The sequence below is a fragment of the Aspergillus sclerotioniger genome, assembly GCF_003184525.1.
Source record: "Aspergillus sclerotioniger CBS 115572 chromosome Unknown BO94scaffold_19, whole genome shotgun sequence".
NCBI classification, from domain to species: Eukaryota; Fungi; Ascomycota; class Eurotiomycetes; order Eurotiales; family Aspergillaceae; genus Aspergillus; species Aspergillus sclerotioniger.
This window is the reverse complement of record NW_020291009.1, coordinates 576,411-592,950: the sequence shown is the minus strand read 5'-3', so window position 1 is coordinate 592,950 and position 16,540 is coordinate 576,411. Positions and strand designations below refer to the sequence as shown.

The 16,540-nt window shown below is 54.0% G+C and overlaps 6 protein-coding genes across 6 annotated transcripts; 3 read left to right on the top strand and 3 right to left on the bottom strand.

Annotated features, from left to right (window-relative positions):
• Positions 1 to 169: 169 nt before the first annotated feature.
• BO94DRAFT_123275 (uncharacterized protein) lies at positions 170 to 2,601 on the top strand. Its single transcript, XM_025605588.1, has 3 exons — positions 170 to 381; positions 449 to 639; positions 774 to 2,601. Exons 2-3 carry the CDS (start codon positions 634 to 636, stop codon positions 2,490 to 2,492), a joined length of 1,725 nt encoding a protein of 574 aa, XP_025466044.1. The 5' UTR covers positions 170 to 381; positions 449 to 633; the 3' UTR covers positions 2,493 to 2,601.
• Positions 2,529 to 4,547, bottom strand: BO94DRAFT_536730 (SUR7/PalI family protein). Its single transcript, XM_025612091.1, has 2 exons — positions 3,666 to 4,547; positions 2,529 to 3,606 (listed from the first exon to the last, which is right to left on the bottom strand). The coding sequence occupies exons 1-2, from the start codon at positions 4,069 to 4,071 to the stop codon at positions 3,023 to 3,025; spliced, it is 990 nt and encodes a 329-aa protein (XP_025466043.1). The 5' UTR covers positions 4,072 to 4,547; the 3' UTR covers positions 2,529 to 3,022.
• Positions 4,548 to 5,426: 879 nt separating this feature from the next.
• Positions 5,427 to 7,317, top strand: BO94DRAFT_536728 (PI-PLC domain-containing protein). The gene is made up of 3 exons (XM_025612090.1): positions 5,427 to 6,167; positions 6,231 to 6,830; positions 6,882 to 7,317. Exons 1-3 carry the CDS (start codon positions 5,591 to 5,593, stop codon positions 7,100 to 7,102), a joined length of 1,398 nt encoding a protein of 465 aa, XP_025466042.1. The 5' UTR covers positions 5,427 to 5,590; the 3' UTR covers positions 7,103 to 7,317.
• A 71-nt stretch (positions 7,318 to 7,388) lies between these two features.
• BO94DRAFT_536727 (peptide alpha-N-acetyltransferase complex A subunit ARD1) lies at positions 7,389 to 8,633 on the top strand. Its single transcript, XM_025612089.1, has 2 exons — positions 7,389 to 7,896; positions 8,033 to 8,633. The coding sequence occupies exons 1-2, from the start codon at positions 7,527 to 7,529 to the stop codon at positions 8,401 to 8,403; spliced, it is 741 nt and encodes a 246-aa protein (XP_025466041.1). The 5' UTR covers positions 7,389 to 7,526; the 3' UTR covers positions 8,404 to 8,633.
• Positions 8,424 to 11,193, bottom strand: BO94DRAFT_495570 (uncharacterized protein). Its single transcript, XM_025609268.1, has 2 exons — positions 11,134 to 11,193; positions 8,424 to 11,043 (listed from the first exon to the last, which is right to left on the bottom strand). Exon 2 carries the CDS (start codon positions 10,874 to 10,876, stop codon positions 8,723 to 8,725), a length of 2,154 nt encoding a protein of 717 aa, XP_025466040.1. The 5' UTR covers positions 10,877 to 11,043; positions 11,134 to 11,193; the 3' UTR covers positions 8,424 to 8,722.
• A 242-nt stretch (positions 11,194 to 11,435) lies between these two features.
• BO94DRAFT_536725 (COPI-interacting protein CEX1) lies at positions 11,436 to 14,623 on the bottom strand. Its single transcript, XM_025612088.1, has 9 exons — positions 14,296 to 14,623; positions 14,075 to 14,212; positions 13,902 to 14,012; positions 13,697 to 13,843; positions 13,266 to 13,639; positions 12,916 to 13,210; positions 12,656 to 12,859; positions 12,433 to 12,605; positions 11,436 to 12,380 (listed from the first exon to the last, which is right to left on the bottom strand). Exons 1-9 carry the CDS (start codon positions 14,416 to 14,418, stop codon positions 11,624 to 11,626), a joined length of 2,322 nt encoding a protein of 773 aa, XP_025466039.1. The 5' UTR covers positions 14,419 to 14,623; the 3' UTR covers positions 11,436 to 11,623.
• Between the last annotated feature and the right edge of the window lie 1,917 nt (positions 14,624 to 16,540).

The window sequence follows — 16,540 nt, the reverse complement described above, 5'->3', positions numbered from 1 at the left end:
GACGGTCAGGTTCCTGCCGGCCTTAACGCTGCTGGGGAGCGGCTTGGCGGGCGGACACCCGGTCGCGCACGTGAGCGGTGGCCGAGGCGGTGGCCAAGGCGGCAGACCGCGGCGCGATTAAATTTGGAAGAAAGGGAATCTTTTCGTCGGAGTTCAATTCAAAGTCCCTCCGGTTGATGATATGATATACTTGCTGCCCTCCTGTCTCTCTTGAATTATGCAATAAGGGCGCGTATCTCTGGCTAGCCTGAGTCTGCTGATGGGCTACCTCCGGAGGCGCCTGGTGCTCTTAACCCTATCTACTTCTTGTTTTTTTTGCCTTCCATCAATAAGGCTGCCGGCGTCAACTTATCTTGCAAGCTAGACGTTCGCTCTCAAGAGGTACGGTTCTTAGGCTCTAAGGGAACGGAACTTTGGTAGCCCCAAACCTCATTCTTACCGTGTGCAGAGCTGGGTCGGAAGTCGATGGAGCGCTTTCTTGTCTCCTAAAAGTCCCCGCTACACCGGCGTACGATTAAGATCAAATTTGCCAACACTATTCCGCTGCAAAACCACGAGCGGGATCGCGGAGCAATTTAGTCCTCGTCTCCTCTGGGTCTCGACCGGGGTCTGAATTCTTCGCTGCGAGCATGGATGAAGGTAATTCTACCTCTTTCCAGACCTGCCCTACAGACCCCCAAGGTCTTTTTGCCCTTGAGGGTCTTCCGTCTCCCCCACAACTCTCTCATTTGCATGTGAATGATCTGGGGCTTACACCTCCCCCTGGGTCCCAGCTGCACCACCCTGCCCACACCATTCAACATAAAGAACGCCTCTTGTCCGTCAGAGGTGTACATACTACACCCACACTCCATAATGACGCGCCAAACTGTACGGACCGGCTCGAAAATTTCGTGAAGAGCCATACCGGTGACGAGCCTCACACCAAAGTCGGTTGTACAACAGAAGAACAGCATTCTGTCTGCTCTCAAAGAGATGAATCGGCAGGGACTTCGACCGGAGCCACACCCCGTTCCCCATCTTTCGATATAAACCCTTCGGGATACGACGAGTCCAACAGCAATACTGAGGATTTATACGACCCTCTCTTTGATGACGATTTTGATCTCCAGGGATTCGATGCAGTCTTGCCTTCCCGGAAAAGGGATGGAGACGAGGCTTTTCCCGATGAATGTGCTTCTTGGGACCAACCGAGCAAGAGGCAGGTCACTGAGCCCAAACAAGATCTGACTACAGTGTCTCCGGACAATACACCCTCGTTATCATCTCTAGATTCTGTTCAGCCTGATCAGGGTGGCACGGGACCACATACGCCATCGGACATCGAAAAGCAACAGTCGCTAGCTACTCTCTTCGACCCTATAGACCTCCTGCTTGAAGACCCGACGTGCGACATTGCTTTGAATATTCCAGATGGCGAGATTCCTTTCAGCTTTGATTTTCAAGGCGCGTGCAATGGACAAGAATTGAAGGAGGATATCCGAACAATCTATGATATACCCGACCAAGCCCTCGAACTGCCCTCGATCAGCGAAATTACCAAGGAACGGTTCTCTCTCAATGATTCAAACATCATTGACAACACTCACCGCGAGGTCCTGCAGCAGGTCTACGTCGAGCCAGAGTATGCCTCGCCATATCCGGCTCATGGAGGGCCCTTGGGATATCTTCCATCAGCCCCAGGGCTCCACGTCAGGTGCATGGAAGTGTCCGAGGATCGGATAAACTATCGTCTCTCGAACCTGCGGACCAAGGTTCATCAGCTGACGCTTGAGCGCAACAAATACAAACAAGAGTTAGCACGGGTGTCGGACCTGACAGCCGTGGACCCGGAAACGGGTAAGACGAAAAGGCAGTTACTACTTGAGCAGAATGCTATGCTGCGGCGGGTGTGTTCGCGGCATCGACAACGTGTGGAAGAGTACAAGCAAGAGGCTGCTGATTGGAAGAATAAACTTCACCATCTTAGCGTGACCCACAATTGCCTTCTGTATGAGATCCAGACACAGAACCAAGTACCCAAGGTGAATCCAATGCCACCGGGATACAAACCGCCTCGGGTTCGCCATGTCAACCCAGATGCACAAGCCGTGGATTCCTCGGCACCGCCAAGTGCTTCTGCTGGGGGCCCTTCAGTGCCTGGAGCTAGAGCTGAACCACTGATGATAGACCTGACGGACGAGCCGGGCGATGATGTGCCCGCGGAAACTCCCGAAGAATTTCGACGACGCACGGAGATGTTCCAGTCGTTACGAGCGAAAAAATACCCTTGGCTTGCCGATGGTGAAGCGGAGGTCGGCAATCCTGCCTTGCGCATGACCTCTGGGTCTCCGGCGCAGGGTTCCCCAAGCTCTGCGGGTGGGCCTCAGGATTCCGGGCGGAGCCGGGACCACCGGCCAGCGAACCCCCCACGCGACATTGCGTCAGCCGATCCTGCCCATCATGACGCCGACTTGGCTCAAAACATGGAGCCAGAGTTGGGGCAGGTCTAGTTGACGTATGTGAAAATTATCTTGATACCCTTGTTTATTTATCGGTCGAATCACGACCTGGTGGGGCGTTGAGGATTGTGTAATCCATCCATCAATCAACATGAATTTTTTCAAAGTCTAAACAAGCTTTCCTGCCATTGTACCGAACCGAACCCCCTAAGATACGCACACTCGTAATATCATAACAGAGTCGTAAAGATCGTAACCTATCCACCTGGATGGCATGCGAGTCCCCCGCTGTCACACCCATCCAAGTTGGATATCCTCCAGTCTATATTGCCCGCATCTATACAGAACCAACCAGTCTCGAAACAAAAAAAACAACGTACAATATACATATCCAGATCAGTATATATTTGGGGAGCCCTGCGATGCTCACCCGTTTATGTTCTATTTAGTATCAAGGGCAGACAGGCGGATTTCTCTCCTGGTGTATAACCCGCCGGGATGGAGCGAGAAAACTCAGAGCCTGCATGAAGGGTTTGGGAGGGTAGCGACGGGATCATCGGCACCCGTAACGGCGAGACAGCTCACTCCGTCGTAGCGGGACTACGCGGATGTTCCTTCTCGCGCAGTTCGGGGGAAATCGAGCTGCTAGTGCCGGTGCTGACGCTGGTACCGTTGGCACTGTTCCGCTTGAGTTGCTTGCGGGCCTTGCGGCCACCGCAGCACGAGGCACAGCAAGACCCGAGCTGGAGGATGAAGGCGATCAGGTTGAAGCCGGAAGCGATCCACATAAAGACCATCATGCGAGTGCCGATCCAGGCGTCGATGTTGAGGTCTTCGCTGGCAGAGGTGAAGACATTGCGGAAGATGATGAACATGACTGTGGCGACGACCGAGGCAACGACGGTGAAGAGGGCGGTCAGGAAAGTGAGGATGAGGAAGGGGAATGAGCGAAGAAGCACAAAGGTGCGGCGACGGTGTTGCGGGTGCGCTTGGTTGACGGCCGGGTCGGAGGAAATGGTCTGGGGAGGCCGCGAGGAGACGGCGAGTGGGGAGAGGAAGATGAGGATGAAGGTTAGCACGGTGGCAGTGATGAACAGGCCGAACATCCAGTGAGAAGCTATGCGGGCAATTTTCAGAGCGGAGGTGATGTTGGCGGGCAGGGCAACTGGGAGGAATTGGTTAGTGATGGAGGATGGCTCTTCAGGATTGGAAGCATGCACGTACTGGTTGCGCCGGAAAGCAGCTCACTGAGGATGATCTCGACGGGATTGAACCAGTATAGGACCTTGGGCTTGGAGCAATGAGTGATGCCCTGCTCCAAGTAACCCTCGCAGTAGTTCCATAGTCCGACCTGGTAGAAGTCGTGCAGCCCAATGGTACGGGCAATGGTATCGATCAGCATGGCATTGGGGGTGGACAGCGGGATGATGTTGGCCAGGTTGATCTCCAGGAAGTACGTCTGCCGGATCACGGGCTTGTTGGCGACACTGCCAATGACCACCAGGATGAGGAAGATCCAGGCAATGAGGTAGCAGAAGGACCGAAGGATGCGGTGCCAGAGCACCTTCGACCGACTCCGCCCGACCTGCGGCCGTTCAGGAGCCTTTCTAAACAGGGGCAACTTTGCCATGGACCGCTGTCAAGCACGTGGCGGTGGAGGGGGGAGGGGGAAGTTAAGTTCGGAATGGGCGGAAAAGAGGGTCGAGTCGGAGAATAGATTAGGAGGGGAGGATGCAGGACAGATCCAAGTGCAAGTGGGAAGCAGTAGTAGTAGCAGTAGTAGTAGCAGTAGTAGTAGTGCTGGGATAGTATAAGAGGAAGAGCAATCCGGATGGCGGAGGGACATTCAACGAAATGACGTTACACCCCATGGACCACGTGCTGTGCTGCACAGACTACAGTACAATTGATCGGTTCAGGAGACACAGGGAGGAACGGAGCACTGACAAGACCAAAAGATGAAGAATGGACAGTAAGGGCGACGTCCACGTCCCGGATGTTGGAGCGATCCGCCGTGGATTTTGGGCTTTAAGGTTGAAAAAAGTTAGACGCCTTGGCAGCCACCCAAAGAATTTAAAATTCCCAAAATCAAATAAATTATTTCTGGGCCGTAACGCTGGCGGCTTCATTCTTACTCAGGGAGAGTCAGGGCGGCAGGATGGTATTCTTAGCAGCGCCGCGGGGGTCTAGACCCGGTGGCCAGTCATTCCTTTGGGCTGCCCGCCCCCTACACTGGTCCTGTTCCTCTTTCCCCCTTGGGCTGGTGGCGGAGGGCAGATCGTGAGCAGATTTAGCAGATTTAGTAGATTAGCAATTTAGCAGATTATCCTGGATGGCGCCGTTGATCGGGGGGAGGGGGGTACTCACGCCGTTACAACTCACCTACCAGGACCAGTAATCACGTCGGAACCACTTACCCAGTCGTGGCTGGTGACGGGGTACTGCAGAGGTGATTGGCGTGGTAGCCGCTGATGACTTTCCGATTGCCCAATGAAGTGGAGATCGTGGCTGATCTGGCAGCCCTCACCACTTCAGGAGACCGAAAAGAGACCAGAACTGAGACCCCCCATAGGGCCTGGAATTAAAGCCACTGCCTATTTTCTTGCAATGTTCTGGTGCGGGAGCTAGCGATTGGCCAAGTGTGAGTGGCGCGACGTCATCGATAGTGCGGGTCCACTTGGCGCCTCTTAGATTCTGGCTGCCTGGGCTTGGGAGGGGCTCTAATTGGAGGGTGGCGTCGAGGGGATTTTCCATGCGGCCGATCTGGCACTCCAAGCCCGGGCTAAGATCGGCTCCTGGCCAGCTTTACGGGCGGCGGGGCGGGCAGTCAGGGGCTTCCCAGCCAATGGTGGCCGAGGGCAGCCCCCTACTGTGTTACTGGCACTTGGCAGTAGTACCCTGACCGGGGGGTTGCCATGCGGCGTGCCCATGCGTGGTAACAATACCTTACCTACCTAAAAATACCTTAGCAGCCCAGCATCCATGGTTGACTTCATCGTGAGACATCCGCCCGACTTTCCTTCTTTCTCAGGGTTCACAGGGTTCTCAGGGTCCTGGCCGCATGATCCCGACACTTCTCGCTGTCCGTCCTTATATCCAAAATCTCCGAGCCTCGATAGATCAACTCATCTCCTCTATCGACCTCCGTCATGCGGTTGATCGCTCACCTGCTGCCACTCTTGGTGGTGGGCGTCCTGCCGTCTCTGGCTCGGGATGACTCTACCACCACCACCACCTCCTCCTCCTCCGCAACTGATGGCGGCGTCCTGACCCTCGAGGGGACCGTCACCTCGTCCATTAGTGAAGCAACTCTCCCCACCGGTCACTACCTCTCGTACACGACCACAGTCACCCTCGATAATGGACATACCGTCACGAGCACCGGCGCGCACACCGTCACCACCACCAGCTCCAACTCCACAACAACAACCGGGAATTCCACCACTACCACCTTATCCTCATCGTCGCAGTCCCTCACCCTGCTGGTCGGTGGGCAGACCGGCGCCGTCAATGGCACCAATGCTACCGCGACAGCGACGTCATCCGCCTCGTCGACCCCGGTTGTCAACACCCAGCCCTGCAATGGATACACGGAGTTTTGCGCTCGCAGGTACTCCAACATCACCATGGTTGCTGCTCATAACAGTCCTTTCGTCAAGCCCGGTAATGCCGCAGCCAACCAGGCGTTGCAGGTCACTGACCAGTTGGACGACGGGATTCGGATGCGTAAGTTGTTTGGAGCGGACAAAGCTTAGCTCTTCCGTGGATGGCTGCTGACTTAGTGGACAGTGCAATTTCAAACCCACCTGGTCAATAACACCCTTTACCTCTGTCACACCACCTGCGATCTCCTAAACATGGGCACCCTTGAAGACTATCTGACGACCGTCACGAAGTGGATCAAAACCCATCCATACGATGTGGTCACCATCCTTATCGGCAATTATGACTATGTGGATCCGGGTAACTTCACGGCACCCATCCAGAACTCTGGGCTTATGGACTATGTGTTCACGCCGTCGAAGATCCCAATGGCCCTGGACGATTGGCCCACGATGTCCAGCCTAATCCTGTCCAGCAAGCGGGCCATTGTCTTCATGGACTACCAGGCTAACCAGACGGCGTACCCGTGGCTCATGGACGAGTTCTCACAGATGTGGGAGACGCCGTTCTCGCCCACGGACGCCGACTTTCCCTGCACGGAGCAGCGACCGCCGGATTTGTCGACGCAAGACGCCAAGGACCGGATGTATATGGCCAACCACAACCTGAACATCGATGTGAACGTTGCCAGCATCAGTCTGCTGATCCCGAATACGGCGTCGCTCAACCGGACTAATGCGGTTTCTGGCTACGGGAGTCTGGGACGGATGGCCCAGAACTGCACGGGTAAGTAGCAAGCTGACTGTATCCTTGTGTAACCTGCTTACGTTGTCTCAGATATGTGGAATCGGCCGCCCAACTTTCTCTTGGTGGATTACTACAACTACGGCAACTTCAATGGGTCCGTGTTCGAGGTGGCTGCGGAGATGAACAACGTGACGTATAGCGGGACGTGCTGTGGCACGGCGTCTGCAGCGTCAAGCGTGATGCCTGGAGTGAGCGTGATGGGCACGCTGCTGATGATTGCAGGTGTGCAGTATATTGGGACCATCTTTTAGTGTTGTTGTTCTGGCGCGTATATAGTGGGAGTCTGGAGTTACGGAAGAACTTTGATACAATGATGCATGATGACTGTACAGATAGATTATGACAGACACTGTATCAATAGCAGACCAGCTGAGATACTACTACCTTATCCATGTATTTAGTTCTACAGTCTACCGTCTCCAGTCTATCTAGATACTATGAGACCAACGGCCCTAACCCAAACCAGCTAGCGCGGCACTCAGCTGACCCGAAGCGCCAAACCAACCAACTCTCCGCACTCAATATCATCCCTCGAAACAGCTCCTCTACTTACCACCTCTACATCCTCAATTCCTTATACTTCCGGGGCTATTCTCCTCCTCCTCCATCCCCCCCCTTCTACACTATCACCACCTCTCTCCCTTCCCCGAAGGAAAAACCAACCAACCCACCAAAATGGTCGACATCCTCCCCCTCTCCAGCTACCCCTCCTACATCGACCTCCTCCCGTCCGTCCAAACCTGCAACATCACCAACCTCCCCGAGAACTACTTCCTAAAATACTACCTGTACCACGCCTTGACCTGGCCGCAGTTATCGTTCGTGGCCGTGGTAAGGCCCAAAAACGGCTATTCGAAGACCACCACCGGCACGCCCAATGGCACCGGTAGTGCCGCGGAACAATACCCCAAGGTAGTGGGGTATGTGTTGGCGAAGATGGAGGAGGAGCCGACGGATGGAGTGCCGCATGGGCATATTACTTCGATTAGTGTGATGAGGACGCATAGACGGTTGGGTATTGCCGAGAGGTTGATGAGGATGAGTCGTATGTTCCCCTCCTCTTTTCTTTCCTTTCCTTCTCATTTCTGTCGTTGGTGCTTGGATTTCTTTTAGGGGAATTGAGTATTATGTTTGTGAAAAAGGATTAAGATGAGCTAATGGATATGAATTTGGGGGTTTAGAACGCGCAATGGCCGAATGTCACCGCGCACAATACGTTTCTCTGCACGTGCGTGTCTCCAACACCGCCGCTCTGCATTTGTATCGCGATACGCTCGGATTCCAGGTCGAGACGGTGGAGAGCAAGTACTATGCCGACGGGGAGGATGCGTATGCGATGCGCATGGATCTGTCGAATATGTTCATTGATTGGGCGGAGATTGAGCGCAAGGATCGGGAGCGGGCGGCGAGTGATGAGAAGGATGCGGATGAGGGGGATGAGGTTGGGGAGGCCGGGAAGAAGGAGTCGGAGAAGACCGTGCGGGTGAAGGTTGGTCGTGGGTTGGGTGTCGGTGATTTGGTGGAGAAGAATGAGGCGCAGACGGCGCAGTAGGAGGGAGGAGTTTAGTACTTCTCGGCTTATTTTCTAATTTCATTTTTGGAGGGAGGAGTTCTTTGTATAGATAGCATGGTTACAGGTAGAGGTAAGTAGATTCGGGTATATTGAACCGTGTGAGTGCTCTGGTTCGAAAAAAAGGGTGGCACGTTGCTCGTAAGATGAAAGAAAACATAGCACATGCTAATTACCACTGTATCACTAGTTCGCCTGTATAATGACAGATAATACATGAATGAAATCCCCAACCCCAATCTTCACTGAAATATAAACACCGCTGTGGTCATGCATCGTTCCGTGGATAAATAGTATAGCACTAGTTGCGCCGAGATGGCCCTCGATCACGTCGATCGGGATCCTTTTCTTTAAATGACTTCTCTGGGTCTTTGCTCTGCTTTTCTAGACCAGATTTCTCCCCTTTCTCGCTTTTCTCACCTTTGCCTGGCATCTTCTCGCCGTGGCCCCGCGAAGACTTGGTGCTCGGCGTGCTGATCGAGCTGATCTCACTGAATTCGGATTCCGCCAAGGATCGTGCTGGGGACGGGATGGACGTAAATGATTGCACCGTGGATTGGCTCTCGCGATGGGTGTCCAGCTCCAAACGCTGCATGTATTGCTCCAATGGAACCTCTGGGGGAACCCCTTGCGTCTGACGGGCTCGCTGCTCCTGGCGCCGGCGGTTGCGCTTGATCCGCCGCTTCTCACGCTGCTCCTCTCGGGCGCGGCGGAGCACATCCCGGAAGGCCTTCCGTGTGGCCCGCGTTTCTTCTTTGACTATCCGCTTGTCTGTCTGCTTCTGGTGCTGCTCCTGTGGCGATTCCCATCGTCTCCACCCGTGTCGCCAGTTACTCCGTCCAGATGCGCGGGTTTGACGCCGGGATTGCTGCACGAGATCAAGCTGACGTCGCAGACCCACAGCGGCTTTGTAGAGCTCACGATCATGGTGGTCATTCAGAGACAAGAGTTGTGCGCGGACAGTAGTCAGATCAGAGGCACTGAGATCAGATGTCGTCGACAAGGAATCAATCGATGAAAAAGACAGATCGGACGCCTCCGAGTCGATCGACGCCCTGCGAGGGCGTTCAGCTGGAACTGTCATGGCGCGTTGAGGTGTTGTCGCAGTCACAGGTGTCACAGGCGCAGGTGCATAAACAGAACTGGGCTGAACGTACCCCGGCTTGGGGGGTTGATTCGCTATCCAATCATCGCGAGACGGATTGGCGAAGCCCGTAAAGACATCCTCCACCTTCCGTCCTTGATAGCCAGCCTGCTCCTCAATCCACCGACTGTGACCAAAAGCCTGTTCCTCCACCTGCCTTCCATAGTGTTGTGCTTGCGCACTGATCTGGTCGCCGTATAACTGGGCTTGCTCCGTGAAGCGCTCTCCGTACTTTTGAGCCTGGGAGGCTAATGATGCGATCCAACCAAGTGGCCCACCCTTCGATGTGCTCGTATCCTGGTACGGAGCCCCATATGGGGGCGCGCTCCAACCCCAAGGAGGTGGTTGGGGATACGGTGCTGGCGGTGGCGGTGGCGGCTGTTGGGTAGGGTACGGATACACATGAGCCGGATAAACAGTTGGGTTGTATACTGCAGGAGGGCCATAGGGTACGTAAGGGGCAGGAGGTGTAGGATAGGTGGGGTAAACGTAGGGTACTGGAGTATGTGCGGGGTTTGCTGGAGGTGCAGCATGCTGCTCAGCAGCTGCTGGTGGCACGGTTGATGGTGACGGCTGTGAGCGACCTCGACCGGCGTCGGACGCTTGGGCGATTCGATTCTCCCGCGTCTCCCGTGTCTCCCGCGTGGCTTTTGTAGCGGCAGGGTAGCACCTGGGACAGAGGGATGATCGCGGCGCATTCTGCGGGTCCATCACATAAACATACATGACGCGAGCTGAGCGAGGTTCGAAAAAGTACTGGTTCCATTCCATAATGACCGCAGCAACTCGTCGCTTGCGCTCCTCATCTGTCTCCTGTGGCCGGTCTTTGCGGTCTCGCTGGATCTCGGCTCTCAGTTGGCGGGGCAGTTGTGTCGAGGTAGACGCTAGACCGAGATGTGGGGGGAATAGGTGTCTCAGGAAGACATCCCAGTCCTGCTGGGTGATGTCTTGAGTTCGAGAATTCCAACATCGAGGACGCCGCGGAAAGTCCTTCGACTGACTCCGTGGATAGATGGCAATGCAATGGTCGACAGTCTGTCCCTCTTGGGTCGAAGTAGGAGGCGGCCTCTCCACGAAGTATCCCGCACCGGATATGAAGTGGGCGGGCAAGCCCGCAGAAGACGTTAGAGGATCACCACCGACGGAACTGGATGCAGGACTCGATGGCGTGCCACCCAGAGCTGCTTCTCCCCCACGCAGACGTAGCAGGACACGGTTCACCTCCGCGGTGGCAGCGGCATTGCTATTTTCTTGGGCGATTAATGGGTCGACCCTCGAGTATGGCGGAGGAGGAACCTCATCGGAATCCATTGCAGCAAGGGCGAACGATCCGGTAGATGCGGGGATTTAAAACCAAGGGCCGAGTTGATCTTCACATTTAACGACCGCCATCCATCGCGCATGGGATAATATGCAACACCCACCAGCCGTCCCAGACACACGTAGGCACGGAAGACGCTGGAAGGCAGCAAGATTATCTAGATTCCGCGTACGCTCGTCAGCTTTGTACGACGCACACGAGGGGGGAGGCCGGGGCAGCGGGGGAGGGGAGGGACACTGGAACTTACGAGTAAGTCAGTCGACAGAAGGCGTGCTGGACGCAAGTGACAAGCGGGAGAGCAGGCGGGTGCAGCAGCAAGAGGGACGCTGACTTGGCCGGCAAGTCGGGCGGCGGAGGATCAGCGGCGGATGTGATCACGGGGCCGCCGGCGCCTGATTGGCTCCGCCGTCTGCCTTATCGAGTCGATCCTTTTTATCGCGCATCAAACTAACTAACCTTCGGTACCGGCGTTTCAGGTTGACTTGCAGTGGGCTGGCCTAGGTAGATACCGATCCTCGAACCGGTTGCATAGATTATGTCCGTTGTACTATTGGTTCTATCCTATCGCAGGGTCATATGCATAGTATGCAAACAGTAACGACCGATCTACCAAACTATATACTGCATGCGCCCAAACTCCCTGCCTTTAATGCCGTGGATATGTCGCAAAATATGATCAAAAGAGTAACAAACACATAGGTGGTGTATAATAGAAGAGCCGATGGTCATCTTGCGACTTAATCCCATGCGTCCCCCCAGCCATCCTCCTCTTCTTCTTTGGGTTTCGTGTCGATCTTCTTCACTGGTGCGACAACGGTCTTCGGCTTAACCGTGCTATTGCGACTAGATGTTCGCGGTACGGAGGTAGGACTGGACTTGTTCAGGCCCTTGGGTAATGGCTTCTTGGTCTTGGACTGTGCGGCGAGCCAGCCCGCAAAGTCTGGCTCTCCGCCATCATCATACGGGACCGGGGCGGGTTTGGGCGTGGGAGCAGAAATGTTCGGGCTAGCGGTTACTGCAGCACTGAATGGATCCTCCTCCTTGTGCTGGTTGTCTTCTTCGTCGTCATCCATTGCACCCCACGCATCGTAAACATCTTCTGCATCATCCTCTTCTTTAGACAGAGTTGGTGGTTGCTCCGATAAGGACCGGTTCAGAGACTGAGCCGCGGGCCGTAGCGTGTCTTTCTGCACCGAGGAAGCCGTCCTTGCTGGACGGGGAACAGAAGCCGGACGGGCAGGTTCCAGCTCGACAGGTTTGGCGCCGTTGGCAGTGGACTGGATATCCCCATTGGCCGCCGTAAGCTTGTTGGTGAACGAGGAGATTGCCCACCCCGCCCATGATTTATCATTAGATGTACCAATGCGGGCACTATCTTTGGTCGGATCTGCACTGACTGACGGGGAAATCACCGTATCTGCCATAGTATTGCCAAATTTGCGGATGCGCTGGAGATATAGGTCCAGAGTCTTATTTGCTTGGTCTCTTATCATCCTATTTTTGTCATTAGACCGGATCCACGAGACAGCAAGTAGGAAGCACTCACCTTTCTTTATCAAGAAGCGAGGGGCAAATAGCTGGAAGAACTTTGGTTGCACAGTCCTCCTCGGTGAAGAACTCCAGCGTCGCCCCGAGGGCCAGTAAACCGGCGTTCCGGGCGTGTACAAAGGGGTCCCGAAGAGACCGCGTGAATGCCGCAATGAGAACTTTCGATCTCGACTAGCAGATGATCAGCAACACGCAGCTTGTCTCGAGAAAGATCTACTCACTCCCTGTCCGAGGTTCTTCGCTATCTTGCCCAGGCAAATAGTGGTATTCGTGCGGATTCCCGGTTGCTCGTCGTTGGCAGTTCGCGCTAGGAACTTCAGCAGGTCACCGTTGATGACCCGATCACTGAGCTTGTTAATGATTGGCAAAATAGACTTGACGGTCTGCTCTCGAACGACGGGCGCGGCGTCGGTGAAGCCGGAGGTCTGCAAGACGTGAGCGTTGGCATTGAGTGCAGCTGGGTATCCCTTTTTTAACTAACAATCTGGGGGAAGATCTTGTCATTGACGATCTTCTGGGGCAGGTTGTCGATCATCACAGGGAGTTTATCGAGCAAGCAGACCCGGAGCGCTCGATCAGGATTTCCAAAGAGTCGGACAATAACTGGCGTAAGCCTCGAATTGAACTCTTCTTGAGATAGCTTTGACCCGATTTTCAGGATGGCCCCAAGGACCTTGGGACCACCTCCGCCAAACTCGACTGACTTCAATAGTTCTGGCAGCACTTTCATCTTGAAGAATTCCTCGGGAAAGTCGTCAGAAAGCTCATCAAGTTCACTGTTTCAATAAGCATTCAGACGCAGTAGCGTGTTTTAACGGGGATGGGACTCACTTGACAAATTCCTCTCGCTCGGCATCATTTTTAAGTCCCAGGCTCTCTATATCGTCCGTCAACCGGATAAGGGTTGTTTCAAAGAAACCACCGCTCTTCTTCCCTTGCTCAACAAAGTGCGCAGGGCTCAACCGGAGTTTAGGGTTGGCCGTGCACAGGCGTTTGTAGCTTTGATGCATGCTGGGTGGAATGTTCGTCGTCTTGCCCACCTGGTCTCCACTGGTGAAGTTGCCATTAAAGACCTCATAAACTAGTATTCCTAGCCCGTATGAATCAATTGCTGTCAGGGGGTTACGTTTGATCGTGTCCCAGCCGCCTTTGACGACCTCCGGAGGCGTGAATCGAGCCGCATCGGGTACGAGACTGCCGTATGTCTATTATATGCCGTTAGCAAAGCTGTATCCGTGGTCCACAAAAGGTGGCGAACAGACATAGATAACAGCGTTCTCATCGTTCATCGAACTCAGGACGTCGAACCCGCCCAGCTTCCACTCCCCGCTCTCACTCGTAAAGACCGAGGATGCTCTGACGACACCGTGTACGGAGGACGCATCTCCGTTAATAAATTTGAGTGTAGACTGTAAGGGCGCATATGTCAGACCAGCTCTAACCATATCCTCGGAGTCCCGAACATACCGCCACCGTGTATAAGCCCCATTTCGATGTCTCCTCGCTCAGACTCCTCCGCTTAACATGCCAGGAAAGGGGGACGACTCGCTCGGTCACGATGTAGATGTTGGCATCGGTCTATAGCTCGTAAGCTGGTTGTCCATCTATGAAAGCGCTCTGACTGTCGTGTGCTCCGGTACCTCTATCGTGTCCAAGACCTTGATCACCCCCGGATGTCTCAACGTCCGGCACTTTCGCACCGCATTCTTCGCTAAAGGGAGACGGGACTTGTTGGAAGCGATATCAAACGTAAAGACACTGCACGGCGAGCCGTCATCCTATATGTACCGATCAGCATCGCATTAGCTCCTTGGGGTCATTCCGCGGGCCCGACAGCCGCATGAAGCATGACAGTTCGTACCCGTTTCGTAGCATTGTGCAGCGTCCATATTGAATCGGAGAGGTCGACTCTGTCCCCAAGCGAGAAAGGAGATGAGCTACCTTTTGCGATCGCCGACGCGACGGCGGATTTGAGAAATTCCATGGCTGTGGCTAACAGACGTTCTGTCTCCGGGGCGGCTAACTACTAGGTACTAGCTGGTCTCAAGATACCGCGGCGCGATGGTGGGGAAACCTCGTCCACAGAGGAAAAGGGGGGGCGCGGAAAAGAAATGAAGCCCCGATGAGATGACACGTATGCGATGGTATCTCTAGTTCAAGGTAGAACAGTCACAGCCCCCAAGTTCACAAGCAACCCGCGGAGGGGAGATCTGAACAGCGAATAATACGCGGACGGTAAAGCGGCCGAATGTCCCCCTTGGCGCTGCTGTGGTACCCCGCCCCCAATCGGGTTTAGCCCGGCCCGGTGGGAGCTTCTCAAGTCTCCCGCCGAAGCTCTTCTTTTTCTCTCTCTCTCTCTCTCTCTCTTCCCCCCTCTCCCTCTTCCCTTTCACAAGTTCACAGTCAAAGCGCCTAAATGATGGCAACAATACCTGCGCTATGCGGCTCTCTACGCCCTTGATCTCAAACATCATCATGCAGCTACCCATTCATCCCGACTTGAGCTAACCCAAGGCACGTCCTATAACCTTTCTATGTCCCTGTCATCTCGCCCCTTCCCCTCCCTCCCCCCGAAGCAGAAAGCAGTCATTCTCCTATGATGTGACACTGGTAAAAGGTCCGACCGCGTGGACCAGATTACGCGTCACCTTAGTCTCCGATGTGTGCTTCCGTCACCCATCTCGACAATCGACCTTACCAATGGGCTCAGAATCCTTTCGTCGATTTCGTCGCGTCGTGGAATTTCCCCGTGTATATCTTTCGTTCTTAACCTGCCCTCTCTCCGTTCGCTATGCGGGCACATGCTTTTGTGAAAGGCACAAGGTCCTAGCCGCGAGGCCCACGGCGTTGGTTGGCTTGGAAAGACATGTGTACAGAGACACGCTCCCGAGCCGCAATTTGGGGTTTCTGGTCCGCTTTGCTCCTATGAGGAACTTCAGAAACTAATGGCTGCGGCAAACATGCAATACTATCATATGACACTGTTGAACGGGAGATGGGCGGGAGAGAAGGTTAGGTTGAAGCGGAGATTGAACATGAATTTGCCTCGACTTGTTGTTATGGAATCTGTCGTTCTTCTGGTGGTTGGTTTCGGTCTGGGGACTCAGTACCGCGGCGGTGACGTTATTCCTGGTTGAATGAAGACCAAAAATAAACTGAAAAGACCTGAGGAGAATGCTGTTCTTTCCAATGTGACTTGCCTCTTTTGTTTTACTTGTCCATTCTGCATCACCACCATACTGACAAAAAGTGCACAATTATTTGCTACTCTACAGCGATAGAAATTCTACTTGAGGCCTGGAGCTGGGTTTTATGAATGTCATTTATCTCCTTCAAGTTGCTAGCAACAAGCCACCCTGGACCACTTCTCATATGAACTCACATCGAAGGGCTCACCTCACAACCAAACCACCCTTGTACAACGCAACGTTTCTCACATCCACATTGATCCTGTCCCCTTTAACCGCTCGACTGTCCATTCGCGCTTTCCCTCCCTTGGCTCATATCCCCACAGCTAGAGATGGTAACACAAAAGACGTGAAAAGAAAAAAGAAAAATAAATCCCAGAACATCATTGGCAAATAGCAATGAGTACCCCAGTAACTTGGAAAGTAATGTTAGTTGAACTCCCTTTGTGAATTCTCGTAGATCACTCCCAAGAAGCCGTATAGTATAGGTCTGCACATGATGGCCAGAAGGCCATCGGATGCCGAACTATTTGTCGACGCACCAATCCCTAGAGTCACCTCTCAACTTATAGCCCCATGGCTTTATTCATATACACTCCGGATCAGACTGCGATACTTCACAAGAAGCTGGCACTTCACCCAGGTTGGTTAGCAGACGATTTTATGCAGGATCCCCCGAGCTGTCCGGGAGAAGCTCACCAGCAGTAAGTCGCAATTCGCCCACCGGAAACACTAGGTGTCCGGTACACGAAGCACAGCGCAAACGTACAAAGTACAGATAGCTTTGGTAAACATAGCGAGATATTGGACGATGCGAGAGAAATAAGTCACCAACGGTGAACTTTGGTTCACGTCCAAGTGGAGCCTAAAAGCCCAATGAGTTGGAATGGCGATATCGGTCATGTCGCTTAGCCAGCG

Excerpts from the sequence above, each read along its gene's own strand:
- BO94DRAFT_536730 (XM_025612091.1), bottom strand. The coding sequence starts at position 4,071 with ATGGCAAAGTTGCCCCTGTTTAGAAAGGCTCCTGAACGGCCGCAGGTC. Across the intron at positions 3,607-3,665 it reads GCTGCTTTCCGGCGCAACCA|TTGCCCTGCCCGCCAACATC; the intron begins GTACGTGCATGC and ends AATTCCTCCCAG.
- BO94DRAFT_536728 (XM_025612090.1), top strand. The coding sequence starts at position 5,591 with ATGCGGTTGATCGCTCACCTGCTGCCACTCTTGGTGGTGGGCGTCCTG. Across the intron at positions 6,168-6,230 it reads GGACGACGGGATTCGGATGC|TGCAATTTCAAACCCACCTG; the intron begins GTAAGTTGTTTG and ends CTTAGTGGACAG. Across the intron at positions 6,831-6,881 it reads GATGGCCCAGAACTGCACGG|ATATGTGGAATCGGCCGCCC; the intron begins GTAAGTAGCAAG and ends ACGTTGTCTCAG.
- BO94DRAFT_495570 (XM_025609268.1), bottom strand. The coding sequence starts at position 10,876 with ATGGATTCCGATGAGGTTCCTCCTCCGCCATACTCGAGGGTCGACCCA.
- BO94DRAFT_536727 (XM_025612089.1), top strand. The coding sequence starts at position 7,527 with ATGGTCGACATCCTCCCCCTCTCCAGCTACCCCTCCTACATCGACCTC. Across the intron at positions 7,897-8,032 it reads GAGGTTGATGAGGATGAGTC|AACGCGCAATGGCCGAATGT; the intron begins GTATGTTCCCCT and ends TTGGGGGTTTAG.
- BO94DRAFT_536725 (XM_025612088.1), bottom strand. The coding sequence starts at position 14,418 with ATGGAATTTCTCAAATCCGCCGTCGCGTCGGCGATCGCAAAAGGTAGC. Across the intron at positions 14,213-14,295 it reads TGCACAATGCTACGAAACGG|GATGACGGCTCGCCGTGCAG; the intron begins GTACGAACTGTC and ends CGGTACATATAG. Across the intron at positions 14,013-14,074 it reads AGGTCTTGGACACGATAGAG|ACCGATGCCAACATCTACAT; the intron begins GTACCGGAGCAC and ends TACGAGCTATAG.